The 15744-nt window shown below is 44.3% G+C and overlaps 1 protein-coding gene across 9 annotated transcripts in view; it reads left to right on the top strand.

Annotated features, from left to right (window-relative positions):
• The window catches only part of LOC121597875, a 102069-nt gene that overhangs the window by 59936 nt on the left and 26389 nt on the right, over positions 1–15744 (top strand). For 4 of the 9 annotated variants that reach the window (XM_041924120.1, XM_041924128.1, XM_041924121.1 and 1 more), the window contains exon 2: positions 5905–6474. The exons of the other annotated variants lie outside the window; for them this stretch is intronic. In XM_041924120.1, coding sequence (XP_041780054.1) covers positions 6406–6474 — 69 coding nt within the window. In that variant the 5' untranslated portion in view covers positions 5905–6405. The remainder of the gene's footprint in view (positions 1–5904; positions 6475–15744) is intronic. 9 annotated transcript variants of the gene reach the window in all.

The following is a 15744-nucleotide window of genomic DNA, read 5'->3' on the forward strand; positions in this document are numbered from 1 at the left end:
CGATGCCGATCGCTTGATCTAACCGTTAAGCACTTGTTTAGGAGTTTGATATCGGTTCTTGAAGTGTTAGAGAATGTTATTTATTGCAAAGCAACAGTCCCGTGATGCTTCAGTCGTCTGTTTTCAGTGGTTTAGTCTTCAACGTCCTATAAACAGTGTTTGAAATTAGCGCAACGTTCATTTGAAGACAAAATATCAAAGTTGGAAATCTCTAGTGACATTTGGTTTTGTATTGAAAACGATTGTTGTCCCAATTTTGGAGCTTTCACAATAGCCGCTGGTGGTGGGAAAGCTCAGTCTTTTTTCTATTCTTTTCCACTTCCCCAATTAACGCCGAGATGGTTTCCAATCATATTTATTTCATTTCAAATCGGTGTAATTCATCAACCGCGGCTGTCTGACCTCTCCCCCGACCAAACGGGGTAGAATTCGCTTGAAAGGTTGTCAGAAAGAAATAGATCATCTGAGATCGGGCGTTCGAACAAGAGAAAATGTGGGAACAGTGAACAGAGTTTGAAAAAAACCCGAATTAATAAATCTTGAAGACAGTTCTGCCCTAAGGCCTGATTTCATTACAAACTCGGCTGGGAAAGATGATATGTGTTTAGGGAAACGAAAATCCTCCTCCGTTTTTGGTTACAGTTTAACAGGTGCAACAGACACCGTGGACGGTGCTGCAAAAATTAATTAAACACCAAATTTGGAATGTCTTTTGTGTTGCTCTGCTGCTAGCGCGTGTGCCACCGTTACATTTTTTGCAATTATTCTTCACACCTTTGCAAAGGAAGATCCGCTAAATGGCCTATTGCTTTCCGTTGGCTGTGCCTGGCCGTTCCCCCAAAAGTGCGCGCCCTGCATCTAGCCAATCTTCCCCGGTGGGGCTGAGATGGGATGGATCGTTTTGCTACGCACGAACCTAGTGGCCTATTTTTAGACACCGGCAAGCTGGCGAGAAGTTGTGATAAAGCGCCATGCCAACGGAGGAAAGTATTTTACACACACTGGCACAGCAAGTGGGCACTGGGTGCGCTATTTCACCGTGCAACGGGAACCCTTTATCTTTCGGGAAGAGATCTTCTTTCATTTCGTTTTGCTGTGCAACCGGCTCTTCACAGCCCAAGTGGCCGAGAAAATTGAACAATTCTCGCTTTCATTCGGCATGCTGCTGATGATGATGATTGTACCGTTTTGCGTCGTCTTTGCGCTGTGTGTTGCGCCCAAGTACGCCCAGCGAAAGGCTATTCACCGAGCCCTTAATAATGTGCACCAAACGGTCACCCCAACACGGTCCATCACCACCAATGTGTGTGTGTGTGTGTGTTGGTCACGTTCTCATTTCGGTGGGGCTTTCTCTCTCGCGGCTGTGAAAAAAAAGGAGGGACTCACGCCGTGCCGTCGGTGATGATCGAGCAATCAACATATTTTTCTAAAACATATTTACCTCCGCCGCACATTGTTTCCGGCGTGTGTATGACCTCTCTTCACGGCGGCCGCAGATCGTTTAGCAGCAGTGCGCTTGCTGCTGCGGCAAGAGTGAAGGTTCGTCACTTATGGCACCCGACGCGCACAAAGTCGTCTTTCGTTTGGCTTGACAACTTGAGCTTTTCTAATGGGAAGCAATTGTGGCGATCACACTTAAGGAAAAGAAAGTCGTTTTGGTTTGTTTTGTTTTTTATTTCGTCAGCCTATCTTTGACGTCACGGTGGAAAGAAATAGAGATTTCAACGATAAAAAGTGCCACTGTTTGCTTTGTGTGGCCGATAGTGATCTATTTGTTTTGCTCGTGGCACGTGTTGTATTTTATTCCGCATTCAAAAACCCAAAGTCTAATCCAAAAATCAATGTTTTATAATTACACCTGTTTTTGTTTTTTTTCGGTTTGGAAATTATTCCGATTGGTGATTGTTTATGAAGGCGACGGGCGCCAGTGATTGAATGTATCGGATTGACCCGCTTTCGGAAACAATGGTTTCGATTTTATGACTGTGTTTGGAGATTTCCCAACCGTTGGTTCGTCGCTTGCTCGCGATTGAATTTTAAAGCGCGCTTGACGAAACAAACTAACTGCCAAAAAGCGCTACAGTGCAAATGACCCATACTATATTCATATCCGGCTAAGGGGGGAGTTAAGCTCAAACATGTGTCCCAAGTGTCCTACTGTACGACTCCGCAGTAGCAGCAACAGCAGCAGCAGAACACGAACCGTAAGATCCGTATCACGTCTCAACCTCAAAGTTCCATTTAATTACGTAGTCTGGCTGCGTAGTGACAGCAATAGAAAACAACTTACACACACGTTCTCACAGAGAGATCCCCAAAGGGGTGGGAAGCATGCAAAGTGGTCCCTTTTCGCCAAAGCTACTGCTACCGGGCTTCAGGGAACGTGCCTTCCGTGCTCAAAAGCACTGGCAGCGATCTCGGGCAGTTAAAATCGGTGGGGTGTGGTGTACGTGTCACTTTCAGGTTCGGTAAACACCATTTCCCATTCGAACGGTTGTCGAACGGCATGGCGAAGATTTGTGCACATTCACTGGGAGGGAAATCTGTGCAGCGTGCGACACAGTGGAGGGTAAGATTAATGGCGCTCACACAATACCGCGTGCGGTTTGACCGTGAAGGGAAAGCCGCCGGTGCTATCTTGGCTAGCCGGACGGGTTCAATGCTTTCCGTCCCCAATATTCTCTTTGCTGTGTGTGAGGAAGCCTGTGGCACTGATGAATGGTGTTGTCCCCTTTTCCTTTGCCATTTCTTTCCGTTTATTTAGCCGAACTGATGACTGTGAACTGATGCTTCGGGGATGGTTTGTTGTGATTGGGAATTGTTCGCTAAAATTTTCATACATTATCCTAATTGACTGGCGCTTTTCTGTTCGCATCATTTGCAAAAACCTACCGACAGCTTTGTATTGAATTAAGTTTAGTTTTTGTTTTAAAATTGTTTGCTAAACTCTCAGCAAGTAGAGCTTTTGTAAAAGCTCAAAAGTCTGTTGTCTTCCTGACCATCTGGTACTAGCGTACCTGTCCAAACGGCAGGTGAATTCCAATCTAGCTCAATCATCACCCTAAGTTCCTCCGTAGCGCCGTCCAATTTAACGTGCTACCGGCATCGTTCGGTGTAAAAAAAACTGCAACTCCCAATAAAGGCAGTGAAGCGGATTTCCAGAACATATTTCTTCACCACACGATTTGCCTTCCTACTGCCCACCTAAAAAATCGTAGGCGTCATTAACACTGTCCCCAAGACACATAGGGACATGGAGTGTGGGGCCGTGTGTGAGCACGCTCGGTCGGTTCTATTCTCTCGGTCTAATCTTTATTTAATTGATGTCCCATTTTGGCATCGCTGGTTGCTTTGGGAGAACGTGCTTTGATTGATCGCCTGAGATACTGCGGTATCAAACGATTCTTACTTCCTAAGAGGAAGCCTTCGTATTAAAAGCTGGGCTACCATGCTTTAATTTTGTTGATTCTATTTTCTGTTTAATGCGTATCAAGTTGTTTTCGCAAAGGACTGCTCTTGACACCCTGAATGCGCTTGTTGGTTTTTATATCTGTGTTGTCACATGCACCATCGGACTCTCAATGTTAATGAGAAGCAGCCACTCTCCAAAAACCGAGAGGGCCAAGCACGATGATGCTGCTGATTAATAGGTGTGAGAGTTTTAAATTCCCATCTTTACGGAGCTCTCCAGACTTCGGGGCCGCGCCACTATCGACACCATTTTCAACAGGCGTTGAATTCATCCTACGGTTGCTATCCCACATCTTTGTATCTTACGTAGTACACACACACACACCACACGTGGTTGTAGAGACCATGGAATGTTAAGATATAGAGGTGTATCAATGGAGAGAGAAAAAAAATTGTGGCAAAAATAAATAGCTTCTGACCAAAGCAAACTATACCAACCGACGTTTACGAGCCGCTGGAAGCGATAAATTCAACACCCCACAAGAAGTATCATTTGCAACAAGACCAAGGGTGTAAAGCCATGCGCCCTTGTTGTTTGTTGAAGTAGCAAAGTCTTTTTGACGCAGTTGTTTTTTGTATGGTGAACCCTATAATGATGATCTAATTTTATTTTTTCGGTTTTACGATTTTTTCGGGGCAACAAACACTCGCTTCATATTTCATCCACCAAAAACTGATTGCCACCTGCGTGTGGGTAAATATTATTGCAAGCAAATAAACCGCTTTGCGGTCTGGCGTGCCTGTTGTTTGAGGCATTCGATGTAGTAGAACAGGTTACCAATCAAAACGTTGCTTTTGCTTCATTTTTGTTTTTAATAACCACCCGAAAAAAAGAAGCATCGCCTGGTCAGTGATTTTTTCTTCAATTCGCATGTCTTTTATAATCCCATCGTAGAAGACGCAACCGGTAAAAGCCCACCTTTGCCAATGAGAAGCCACTCGAAAGATCCCACAACACAAAAACAGGTTCATCGCTTTGCGCTGCATTGATGTCGTTTGATCATTAATCGACAGTGACAAGCAAAGAGAAGAAATAAACGCTGACCTTGATCGTGCTGCGACCTTCGTCGCTTATTCAGTTCATCATTTGTTTGTGGTAGCCGTCCGCAGCACGATCACACGCGATACTCGCGCTTCTGGGTGGCGGTACTTAATCTTTAAAAAAATGATTTAATTATTAAAAATGAAGCAAAAGGTTTTTGTGCTTTTCATCGTTGATCCAAGCAAATAAATCGTTCGTGACAGCGACCCTCCTGAATGACTTCTTTTTCTGGGGTTGCATAATTGAACAGCTTGTTCTACTGTTGTTTGCTCGCTGATGACCGTCATCATCAGTTCCGAATGGGAAGTTGACGTCATATTCAAAAAGAAAAAATCACATACACACACCACATGTAGGAGGGTCGATGGTTGTGCTTGCTTGCTTAAATTCTTCCGAAAGTTGAAAGGAGTATTTTTAACGCATTAAGCAACGCCGTAAACTTTCTGGCAGACGTGGACGCGCACAGGTTTTGGTGAAACAATGTCGTAAGCAGGGATGAAAGATTCATTGCGAGTGTCGTAAAATTGTTGTCGGTATCGATTAAGCAACAACTGGTTGCCCCTACCCTAAGCGAAACGATTCTCTCTCACTCTCTCTCTCTCTCTCTCTCTCTCTCTCTCTCTCTCTCTCTCTCTCTCTCTCTCTCTGGTGTGTTACAAACAAAGCCGGGTGGAAGTTTTGTGAACAATTTAAATATGTAAATGATTCCCGCTGCCTTATTCGAACACCCTGTAGACGACGGGATGGCAAGTTGTGTGTGTGTTTTGGTTCCTTTCAGCTCTTAGATTCCCTTGTCAACAAAAGCGTTCTCCAGGTTGGGCCCGCGTCATTCGGTTTGCCTCTCCAAAAACCAGTGCTGTTTGCCAACTTTTTAGCACCACCAGCAGCTCACCTCTACCGCAACTCCAAAATTGTACATTTCATCCACTGGAATGGACGTCACCCAATTTTGTCAACCGTAGTTTGCTTCTAAATTGTTCAAATTTTTCCTCGCACACATACGCTGGTGTGTCCCAGTGGTGGTGGGAAGGCAAACATGAAATCGAAAACAAATAAATAAATAAATAAATAAGGAGCTCATCTCATCTAGTAGAATGTCGCCAAAAATTCGTTTCTCATGACAGAACTGACGACAAAGCAGAGGGACTTTGGCTAGTAGGAAAGGCAAACGGAAGGAACTGAACAAACACACAAACACACACACTCGTCTTTCTGACATAATAGTTTTGCTCGCCTGGGAAAGATACTGGACGTGTCCCGTCGGATAGCCGCCGTGTTGTCCTTTCACCTTGCGTTGGATTGGAACTTTTACGCCGGCACGAAAGTTATTCAACCGCAAAAACTCACAAACATTTGGTTGGTGACCGTTGTGCGATGCTTTCTTCTTGCAGAATCGAGACCGAAAACGTGATGACAATGGAAAGTGCAAGTGCAAACTCAAACAGTAGCGTGCAAATGGAGAAATTCGTCAAGCGTGAGAAAATCGATTACCGATACGATCGAGTGTGAAGTTGTTTTTTTGTATCAATGGTGAAACAAATGTATTGCGAAAACGAAATAAAAGTCAATATGGAATAATATAATCTGCTAAGAAGAGCCAACGAAACGAGTGTTTGAAGTAATCATTTAACAAAAAGTGGTTTCAAAACATAAAAAAGAGAATTAAGCAAAAGTTTTGTAAAACCAAGTGTGAAAACTACGAAAAGTTGAGTAAACGAGCAAAAAAAAAAACAAGTAAACGAATATCAAAATAAAATAAAAAGGCGTTAGTGTGAAATTGTGCAAATTTGCTGAACGGTGTTTGAATATTCTAAGCGATTACGTCGGTACTCGCACCTTTGTGTGTCTTTTCTTCGCGTTTGTACACGTCCGTGAATGTGAAATCAAACGCAATGTTTGCGCCAAGAAACTCATCGCCTCCGCTGCAAATCTACAACAGCGACGAGGTGGCCGCCTATCAGGTTAGTATGTGTACACCACGTGTGCACACTCGTGGTGATTGTGGAGGAGCTCTCCTGTTGACATAACAACGCCAACCGAACGAAACAACTGTCTAGCTGTCTGCGTGTTTAAAGGGGCTTTTTTTTTCTGTTGGATAGAGGACGATTACCGCTCGTCTGAAGGCGGCCCTTGCCTAAGATATATTCCCCTATCAGACACTTTCTCCCAGCAAAGCTGTCGCACCTTCCAATGAGATAGGTTGAAGGTGGTGGTCGTGGCGATGGTGAAACAGGGGCACTCCCCAAGTCCCATTCTTATTTTGGAAGCTATTTTAAACACATTTCTCTGGTGGCCATGCTTCTCGCCCAGTCTGGTGAAAGTCTTTTTCCAACGCAACACGCTGTTGCAAACGAAGGAGGCCCACCGTCCTCCGTTTCAACTATGTAGCGTTCCTGTGTGATGCTGCAGGGTGCATCGTGTGCCATTGCTTTTCACTCTGTCTCTCTCTCACTTTCTTCGAGAAGGGAAAATAAGCTCTAACTACTATCGCGCTAGCCTGCAAGCTAGTCAAAAGTGAGTGGGAATATCTCACCAATTCACCACCAACCCGTCTGCAACCTTGCCAACTAGCCTGAAAAAATGACAAGGTATCGCTCTTGACCGGGCGCATACCGCCGGTCAAATTCGTGACCATAGTTTAGCCACTCCGAACGAGCCTTCGCTGGCCGGCGGCACGGTGTGAGACAGTTTTTCACAGTTTCGGTGTTAAAATTTACGATCTCTCGGATGAGTGAACAAGCCGGCGCCGACCACCAAAACCGCACAACCGGAGTGACGACGACGACGACCACGACGACGACTGTCAATCTTAATTTTGAGGTTTACTTTTTGGTAGTTTTTGGTGTGTTAACCCGCTCTAGGGAGGTAGGACAAATAGAAAGCGCCAGCATCCTTTCAGGCTGTTCCAACTCCGTCGCAGCGGAATCCGAAAGGATTATTACTGATCTCTTCATCCAGTGATTTTATGCCTTTCTAAGCAAGCTTATTAATTTAAGCCAGCTACCAGTGATGATGATGTACTGTGGGGCATTGCAATTTTTCCATCCACAGCTTAACTAGACCTTTTCAAAACTCTGCTCTTAACTGTGTTAAAAAGCACAGCGCTCGGTTGAGAAACGTTTCAACACACACATGCAATCTCTTTTGCCTGTTTTTGCATCATCCAACAAAGCGGCATCTTGGGCGATTCGCCGCTTAGAGTGATTTTATATGTATTAGCAATTGGCAGCAGCACCCCCTCCTGGCAGAGCTCGCTCATCCCTGCGTCCTTCACGGTGAGCCGGGCGAATTAATTATAAGCGCGAGCCAAGCGAAATTGCTCTAAATTATAGCTTCAGCTCTAGTGTAATTGGCTTTCCCCCTACCTGCTGCCTTAAGAACAACCCCAAAAGGTGTGGCGTATGCACAGCAACTCACACTGGCGCGCTTGCCATTTTTGCCACAGTTCGCTACCTCACTTTTCTTTCGATGCGCGTGATTTACATGTCTAGAGTTGGGCGTTTGGAATTGGAAGCACTTTTAAGGTGGAATTTTAATATCATTTCTTTCCATTGGCCCCGCTGGCGAAGCTTGTGTGGAATGCGGAGTGGCTTAAAGCGCTTTGTGGAGGCAGCAAATAACACAATTGAAAGGGATGTTGCTGTTATTAGCTGGCTAATTAAAAACAAATTGCTTTAATCAGCTCGCGTCAATAATTTATGACAAAAAATCTCTAAATAAGCGCTTTACTTCGTGTTTTCTCAAACTCTGTTTCATAAATTCCCCCTTCGTAAATCAATAAAAGCAATATTAATTTCGCCTCAAATGAGGCTAACAATTCATTCTCACCACCGTATCAATTTGTATAAATATCACGCAACCGGTTTTTTAGTAATTATTGAACACATTTTTATGGTTCTCGCTACACTACATGCAAAACCGTGATCGCCTCCTGATCCTTGATCTCGACCCGTTTTTTCTCGCTGTGAAACTTTTTGCAAAACAACAAACCTCTCAGCCCGACGACACACGGCTACAAATGTTAGCACGATGCTTCCCAACCCTGCTTCAGGTCGCCTTATAAGGGAGCAAACGATACACACCAATCAGCAGAGAGCGAGAAAGAGCTAGAGGGGGTGGCATTATGTCATCCCAGGCTGGTCTCTATCAGGCTGTCTAATGTGTGTTTTTTTTTTCCTTTTCCGCTCGAATATCTCAAAGTGTCTGACACGGTGAGATGTAAACACAGCGAGAGGCGCACGTTTGGGTGTATCTGAGCCACACCGACCGAAGTTTAGACTGTGTCAACAATGTGTGCAACCTGTCACCGCGAGATAACCACGGCAGCAACACACCGTTGTTACTTAAGCATTCGCTTTCGTTTATAGAATCCCGACTCTAATGGAATATTTACATTCGCGCCGTCCCTTCGATACCGACGACTCTGTGAATTTAAATTCCTCGTGCCGCTTACAACTGTCATCAAGCGTTTGTTTAGAGCTCGGGGCCTGACCATCTGGTGACATTTCGGATCATTTAACACGCACCGAAACGATCTACCGAACTGCTTTCGGATGCATCTGCCAGCTAGTGGAGCAAACGTTCAAACGGTGCATCAAATCTCACCCAAATCGACTCGCTTTGTATGCTAAACTAGATGATAAATTGTCCGTAGCAGCAGCTTCCTATAAATGTAAAGATGTCTTGTAAAGCTTGCCTAACGATGACATCGTTTGACGGACTTAAAGTAGGCTTTTTTCCCTCTCTAGAGAACTTGTAAACGATCGTTAGCCTTCCTCTAATGAACTCATTCGAATGTAAATACCCGCCTAGCGTCATGCAGCGCGTCTTCCGTTCCTGGAAAGTGTTTCAAAAATACGACTGCCCGTCATCATTAGCACGGGCGTAGTCGCGTGGACGCCACACCACATGGTCAACGTGGGTTGCGGTGGAATTGGAAGGCTTTTTTTTTGCGTGCGCCACTATGATCTAGCCGCCATCAAAATCAATAGATGTCATTCATACACACCCAACGGGCACGGACACAAACGCAATCGTATGAGGCCAACGCAGGCAACAATCGATATGCATCTTCGTGCGGTATCTTTTTTGTTGCTGTGAATGATAACAAGATCTACCATGAAGGTGGTGAGCAACTGTTACACGTCCCTTGGCTAATGCGCAACTGGGGTGTTTTACGGTTTGCAGTAGTAATTTTAAAATTCACAACCAATCGACAAGTTTGGATGAAAGCTGCATCGAAACGTTGAGGTTTATTATTCCAACGACACGCGGAGGTTTGCCTTCCCAGTGCTAGCTCCCCATGCCAACAACTGCTAGGCAAAACCACGTGCATCTAATGTCACATGTGTTGCACCACTAGTGTATAACAGCCCTCGTCACGATACCTTGGAGGAAGGAAAGATCACTCACTACTTCTCAGCGCTATAATTACTGTGTTTATTTCACACGGAGATGATGCTGTCAGATGGTAATGATACGATCCATCCTACTACGCCTTTCGCAGGCAAATTGCAGTCGATTGGATTGGGACGCTTATGTGCTTATGGTGGGGTAGATTTATGTTATACAGCGTTTGATTTTCCACGCCCGAACGTTTGACAGGTTCAAGAACGTTCACTAGAGGATTGCGATCGTGAAGCAGGTCGTATCTGATTGTGAAAAATGATGTTACCGGCTGTGCTAGATGTCTAGTACTGTTTTTTGCGTAATCTTCAAATCAGCGTGTAAACATGTTCTGTTATTTTATTTCTGTAGCTGATTTGCGTTCGATATGCAGTTATACTGTATAGCTAGAAATATAAAGCTAATTAGCGCACAGTTGTCTTGTTGATCGGATAGAGTCATTACGTAGCGTGTGACCTTGCACGCGACACGAAGTGAGATCGAATCTCCACTCTGAAAACAGCATATTGTTTTTTATTAATCAGATTTAAATGTCAATATCATTCTTGAAAACAACTCATTTTCCCCAATGAGATATGTGTTTTTCGTATCGAAGAAACAACAAAGACGACAACTATTTGTAGCAGTTCCTTTCGTCACCAACAACATAGTATTAAATTTGGTCACGTTTGCCTATTTCGCAAGCTAATGACGCGGAACGTGCCTGTTTCGTTTCAATTATGTGCGTGTGCGAGCTACTAAAAAACCTATTAAAACCCTATTTCTCCAGCTGATTGATAAAATTAAGTGCGATACGCGAACTCAAGAACAAATTGATCTCATTTTGTCGCCATTTTCTCGCACAAAAAAAAAAACATTTTTATTAGGGCACGTAGGCCCTCGGATTGCACTCGCCATAATCTCTTACATCATGTCATGCTTAAATTTGTCCCCTAGAATGTGTCCGTTCCATTTCAAATGGTGAACGGGAGTGGAACTAAAAACGGAAAGCGTACGAACGGGCTAGCATCATGTCCATGCCAAGCACAAATCTTCAAAGCTCGTTTCTGCTGTTCTTGTTTGAGCAATGCAACGACGAGAGCCGGAAGCAGAATGTAAATTAGGCATCCGCTTGGCATGCTCTGTAGGAAAGCACGGCTGACGGCAGCAATGTGAGATTCTTCCGTCGCTTCAAAGTGCATCTCTTCAATCTCCAACAGCCTGAGCAGAGAGCAGCCTTGAAGGCTTCTCTTATCGCCGTGTACCACTCACGTATCACCCGAAAAGTGTCGCGTAAAAAGGGAGAAAAGTAAAAAGAAGCTAAAAGCGACAGAGTCTTTGATGGATTTCCTGTGGCGCATAGGAAGTGAACCATTGGGCAAAGGGGGAAACAACCCATAATCGCGCCTTGCAACAGCCGGGTGCAAGGAAAGGAGGGTGTACGGGCTGAATATGGTTCGCTCGAACGGTTCCGCTGAAGCTTCTTGGGAAGGGGAAAGGATGTAGCTAAAGGAAGAGCGCATAACTATAACGTCGCCATCTCGTTTGGCGCGTTTGGCTGGCCAAGGGTTGTGGCCGAGGAGTGTGACCGTTGCGTTGAGGTGGAAATCGATGGAAAGGAAGGCAGCGGGCGGAGTGAGAGAGAGAGAGAGTACCGTAAGCTTATGCAAATCGTCAGAAGCTTGCGCGAAAGCGCTGGAAAAGTCTCACGGGCGGCCAAGAAAGAAAAAATGAACGGTATGTGCTATGCGTAACGACCCTTTGCTAACGGTTGGTTGGTCTGTTATACCTTTGGAGCTGTTCTGTCTCTCTCTCACACACACTCACACTGGCTTATTAGTCCTCCAACGGCTTGCTTACCATTTAGTTAGTATATGAGTGTTACAGAAGTTGCAAGAAGCGAACGACCGAGAATGGTCACAAAAAATGGCCAATAAACAAATTATATGGTAACAACTGGCGAGACGGCATTGAAGCCACACACATACACGCCCTCACCTGCTCGGCGTGAAGACGAGGCACCCGATAGCGATCGCGTTTGGCAACAGGAAATGCATTCGCCATTAACACACACCAACTGCTCGGTATGCTTGATTGCACCAATGAAAACTGCATAACAAATGTGGCTGCACTTTTAGTGCTTCGCACAAGTAGGAAGGCGCGTATTTTGGGGTGGAATTATACACACACCAACACAGAGAAAGTGTTAGTAAAAAAGCTTCTTTAGTAAAGAAAAGGGATTAAAAAAGCAATATATTCTTAGTTCAATTTAATACTTTAATTCAAAGACATGTGTTTTGGTGTGCATTTTAAATGAAGATACCTCTTCCTTCGATCGTCATTTCTGCTTGGGAAAGTGGGGTGTGGAATTCATTGAAAACTTTATCTTGATTTCTTCCCAATTTCCTGTCGTTTCTTTTATTTATTTACCAAGCAAGCTCTACTATTCCTCTCCCTTTTTCTATTCGTTTCGCTATCTTTCCACCATGGCATCTCCGGAAAACATTCCAAAAGTTCATTCTGGTTCATTCTGGTTCTGGCCATTTTTACGATTCCCGTTACCGTATCGATTTTTCCACTATCTTCCCACGCTTGTTTTTTTGCCACGCATTTGTTCAGTTTGGAAAGTTGCAATCTGAAAGGCGGAAATATAAATTTAAAAGGCAAAACACATACACTCCGTGCTGCTGCAATAAAACTTCCTGTTCGTTCAAATAAAGTTGTACAAAAAGAGAGAAGTTAAATGCAGCTTTTTGAAACTCTTTGCTTCGTTTGGCAAAGAAAGTGCTCTTGTACTCAGTTTTTCACGCTTAAAGTTCACCGTGCTTTGCCTAGTTGTAGTGTTTGTTTTGCCAAGTTTTATTTTAGAATAAAACACAACGTTTAAAGGGCAAATTCTCGATTCAAAACATGATTCAAAACACTGTACCGAATAAAATCGCTTAATTATTGTTTTTAATTTGAAAAAGTATTTTAAAAAATCTCTTAATTTGATATTTCCTCATTTCGCATTTAACACACCTCTCGCTCTTACAAAAACGTGTTAAATACGACATGATTTCCGAAGCACATTTCCGACACACACGGTCTTAATCGATTTGCAAGGTGAGTGTTGTCGGGTGTTCGCTGCGAACGTTTTAACGCGCTAAAAAGACAGCTTTCTGACATTTATACCATTTTTTTTTTGTTCGTCCCTCCTCAATTCCAACGACTCCATTCTGAGAGTCTCCAATGCTGTGCAGAGAAATAGTAATATTGCCTGCCCACTTTTAAACCAACCACGTCTGTATCGATTATTTGCCTTCGATCGAGCCACCACCACCGCCCCGAGTTTGGCGATGATGATGATGGTCAGTGTTTCTGCGACGCCATTTCCACCGAGCGAGATGCGTGTGTGGGGGTCTAAATTGCATCAATATTTAATTTATGTGCGCCTATTTGACCACTGTCCCCGCGGTCGGTCGGTCGGTCGGTCAGTCGGTGTCGGTGTACTACAACCGATTCGTCGATAAATATTAAATCGTTAAAACTGAAGGTTTGTTTTGCTTGGAGCTCTCAGCTGCTCGACACTCGCGCTCTGCCGTGTAGGTTTGGGGACCGTTCGGACTGACGAGTGTGACGTTTTGGTGGGTCAGTAGTATACGGACCACTCACGCACGCAGCTGGAACATGGTAAAAGTGTTATTGGAATAGGTTGTTTAAAACGCAAAGTATGTGATAAAGTTTTGTGGCATTATATTGTCTATTCAATATGTGTTAAAAGTCACTCGCTGTTTCAAATCATCTAAACCGAGCAAAGATACAGAGCATTTTTCCAACATTTTCTTTTAAAAAATTTCACCACACACTGACAAACATGTGCTGTCTTGGCTTAATTAAATTACTGTCCTCACTGAACTGCCTCCGTGGTGTCCTACACGTTTTCTAATCCTTTTTGCACTTCCTTTCCTGTTACTCAAAAGACACCGGTCTCTTACCCTCCTTCTCCCCCACCGAACGGATCAAAGGTCACGCTGCAGTTAAGTGGGCACGTCTTAGGGTCCATTGCACCCGACCGGTCGGTCGCTCCGGTAATTCGATTTGTGCAAACGGCTACAGCTGATGCTTTTGGTTAAATCGTTACCCATCCCACCGGTCATCGTCCCTAATCTTGCCGGCAACTTCCTGCTTTTGAGCTTTGCAAACTGCAATTGACCACCATTGGGAGCGAAGCAGACAGTTCCTGGCAGGGACAAATTGCCACACCAACCTCCCCAACCAATCCATAATACTATCTCATAACCTCGGAAAATGCACACCACGTTCCCGGAACGACGACTTCCACTTGACAGACAGTAACTCTCATGTGCCGGCACACACGTTTAGGCAAGCACATGCCAGGCTGGTGGTACCGTAGTGAAATGGTTTCACTTTTCAGCCGGAAAAGACGGTTACAATCTTGACCCGGCGCTCCCTCTCATCCCATTCACCGGATCACTGCGAGCACGGCAACATGAGCGCAACCCAATTATGCAAAACCATTATTTCATTTCGACCGCCACCACCGGGTGATTGGTGCAATTGGACTCGACCTTTACCAATTTCCATGGCAAACGTACGTTTTTAGCGAATTTTCCGTTTCTTTCTCCTGTATTTTTTTGAGTCGTCTTTTTCGTCCAATAAAAGAGCGGAAGTGGGAAAACATATCTTTGCAGCGCAACAAGCTGTTGTCCGGCCCCGGGTCGTTCCATTATGCTTTCGGGCGGTTTAAGCAGGTCTAATGAAACGGATCGTTTGAAATTTCGGAATGGAAATGAGGAAGAAAATGACACTGAAGACTCTCAGGGCATGCAAAACCCATTAGCGCTTCTTTTTAGGCGCCCTTTTGCCAGCGCACTTTTGCTTTCCGTTCATGCAACTTCCAACCGTCGATCTGGACACATACACCCCGAGACCGAGAGCGAAAGGTGAAAGATGTAAATGGAAAAGATGAAAGCGACTTCCCGAGAGAAAGATGATCACCGTTTGACGGAGGGCAAGTGTACATCCTTTCAAAGTATCTACTCTGGGTGGCAGTTGGAGTTGGATTAAGAAAAACTGTATTCCTCTGATTTGTTGAATGATCGTAACAAATCAGTAAAATGAATAGATTGTTAATGAAACGCTTTTGTACAACTGCGTAGGATGCAAGAAGTTATCAAATAATCGCTTCACGGTGTTCCAGAAAAAAAACATAAATTAGACATAAAATATCCATCTATCACAATCGAATAGATGACTTCTATTCGACGTTTTTGTCCGTGTGACTCAATAAATTAAGCATCTCATTTAATTTTGTAACACAAAGGGCTCAAGATCACGACCACAGTCCCCTTCACAGAATAGCTGCCTACTGTGAATCGAATCGTAGATAATAGATCTTCCTACTACGACACCAAATATGCGATCGTTGTTACGCAATCTTCTCAATTCTGCACCGTTTGATTCTATTCTATTCTATTCGACCATGTAAAAATCTCATACGCCACCATCGCAACCCTCACAGCAATCCTCAATAAAATCGCTCAAATCCTACGCTCCGAATACCTCAACCTTACGAGGCGCACACAAAGCACTATTCCATGTACGTCATGTAGCAGGAAAACGGCATTCTAACCCTTCCGAAAGGAGCTTCTAATCTCCTGTTGGAAGCACACAATAATGAATGTGATTTTAATTCATCGCCGTATTAATTTAACACGAGCGCTGTTCGTTGCCTTTATCGCGACGACACGAACCTGGCCGCGTTGGCCAACCGTGTGTCCGACACAGATGAAATTAAAAAGGTGACACCACATATATTTCCTACCGAAGCAAATCTCTTCCCT

This window comes from Anopheles merus, chromosome 3R (assembly GCF_017562075.2).
Source record: "Anopheles merus strain MAF chromosome 3R, AmerM5.1, whole genome shotgun sequence".
In the NCBI taxonomy this organism is placed as follows: Eukaryota; Metazoa; Arthropoda; class Insecta; order Diptera; family Culicidae; genus Anopheles; species Anopheles merus.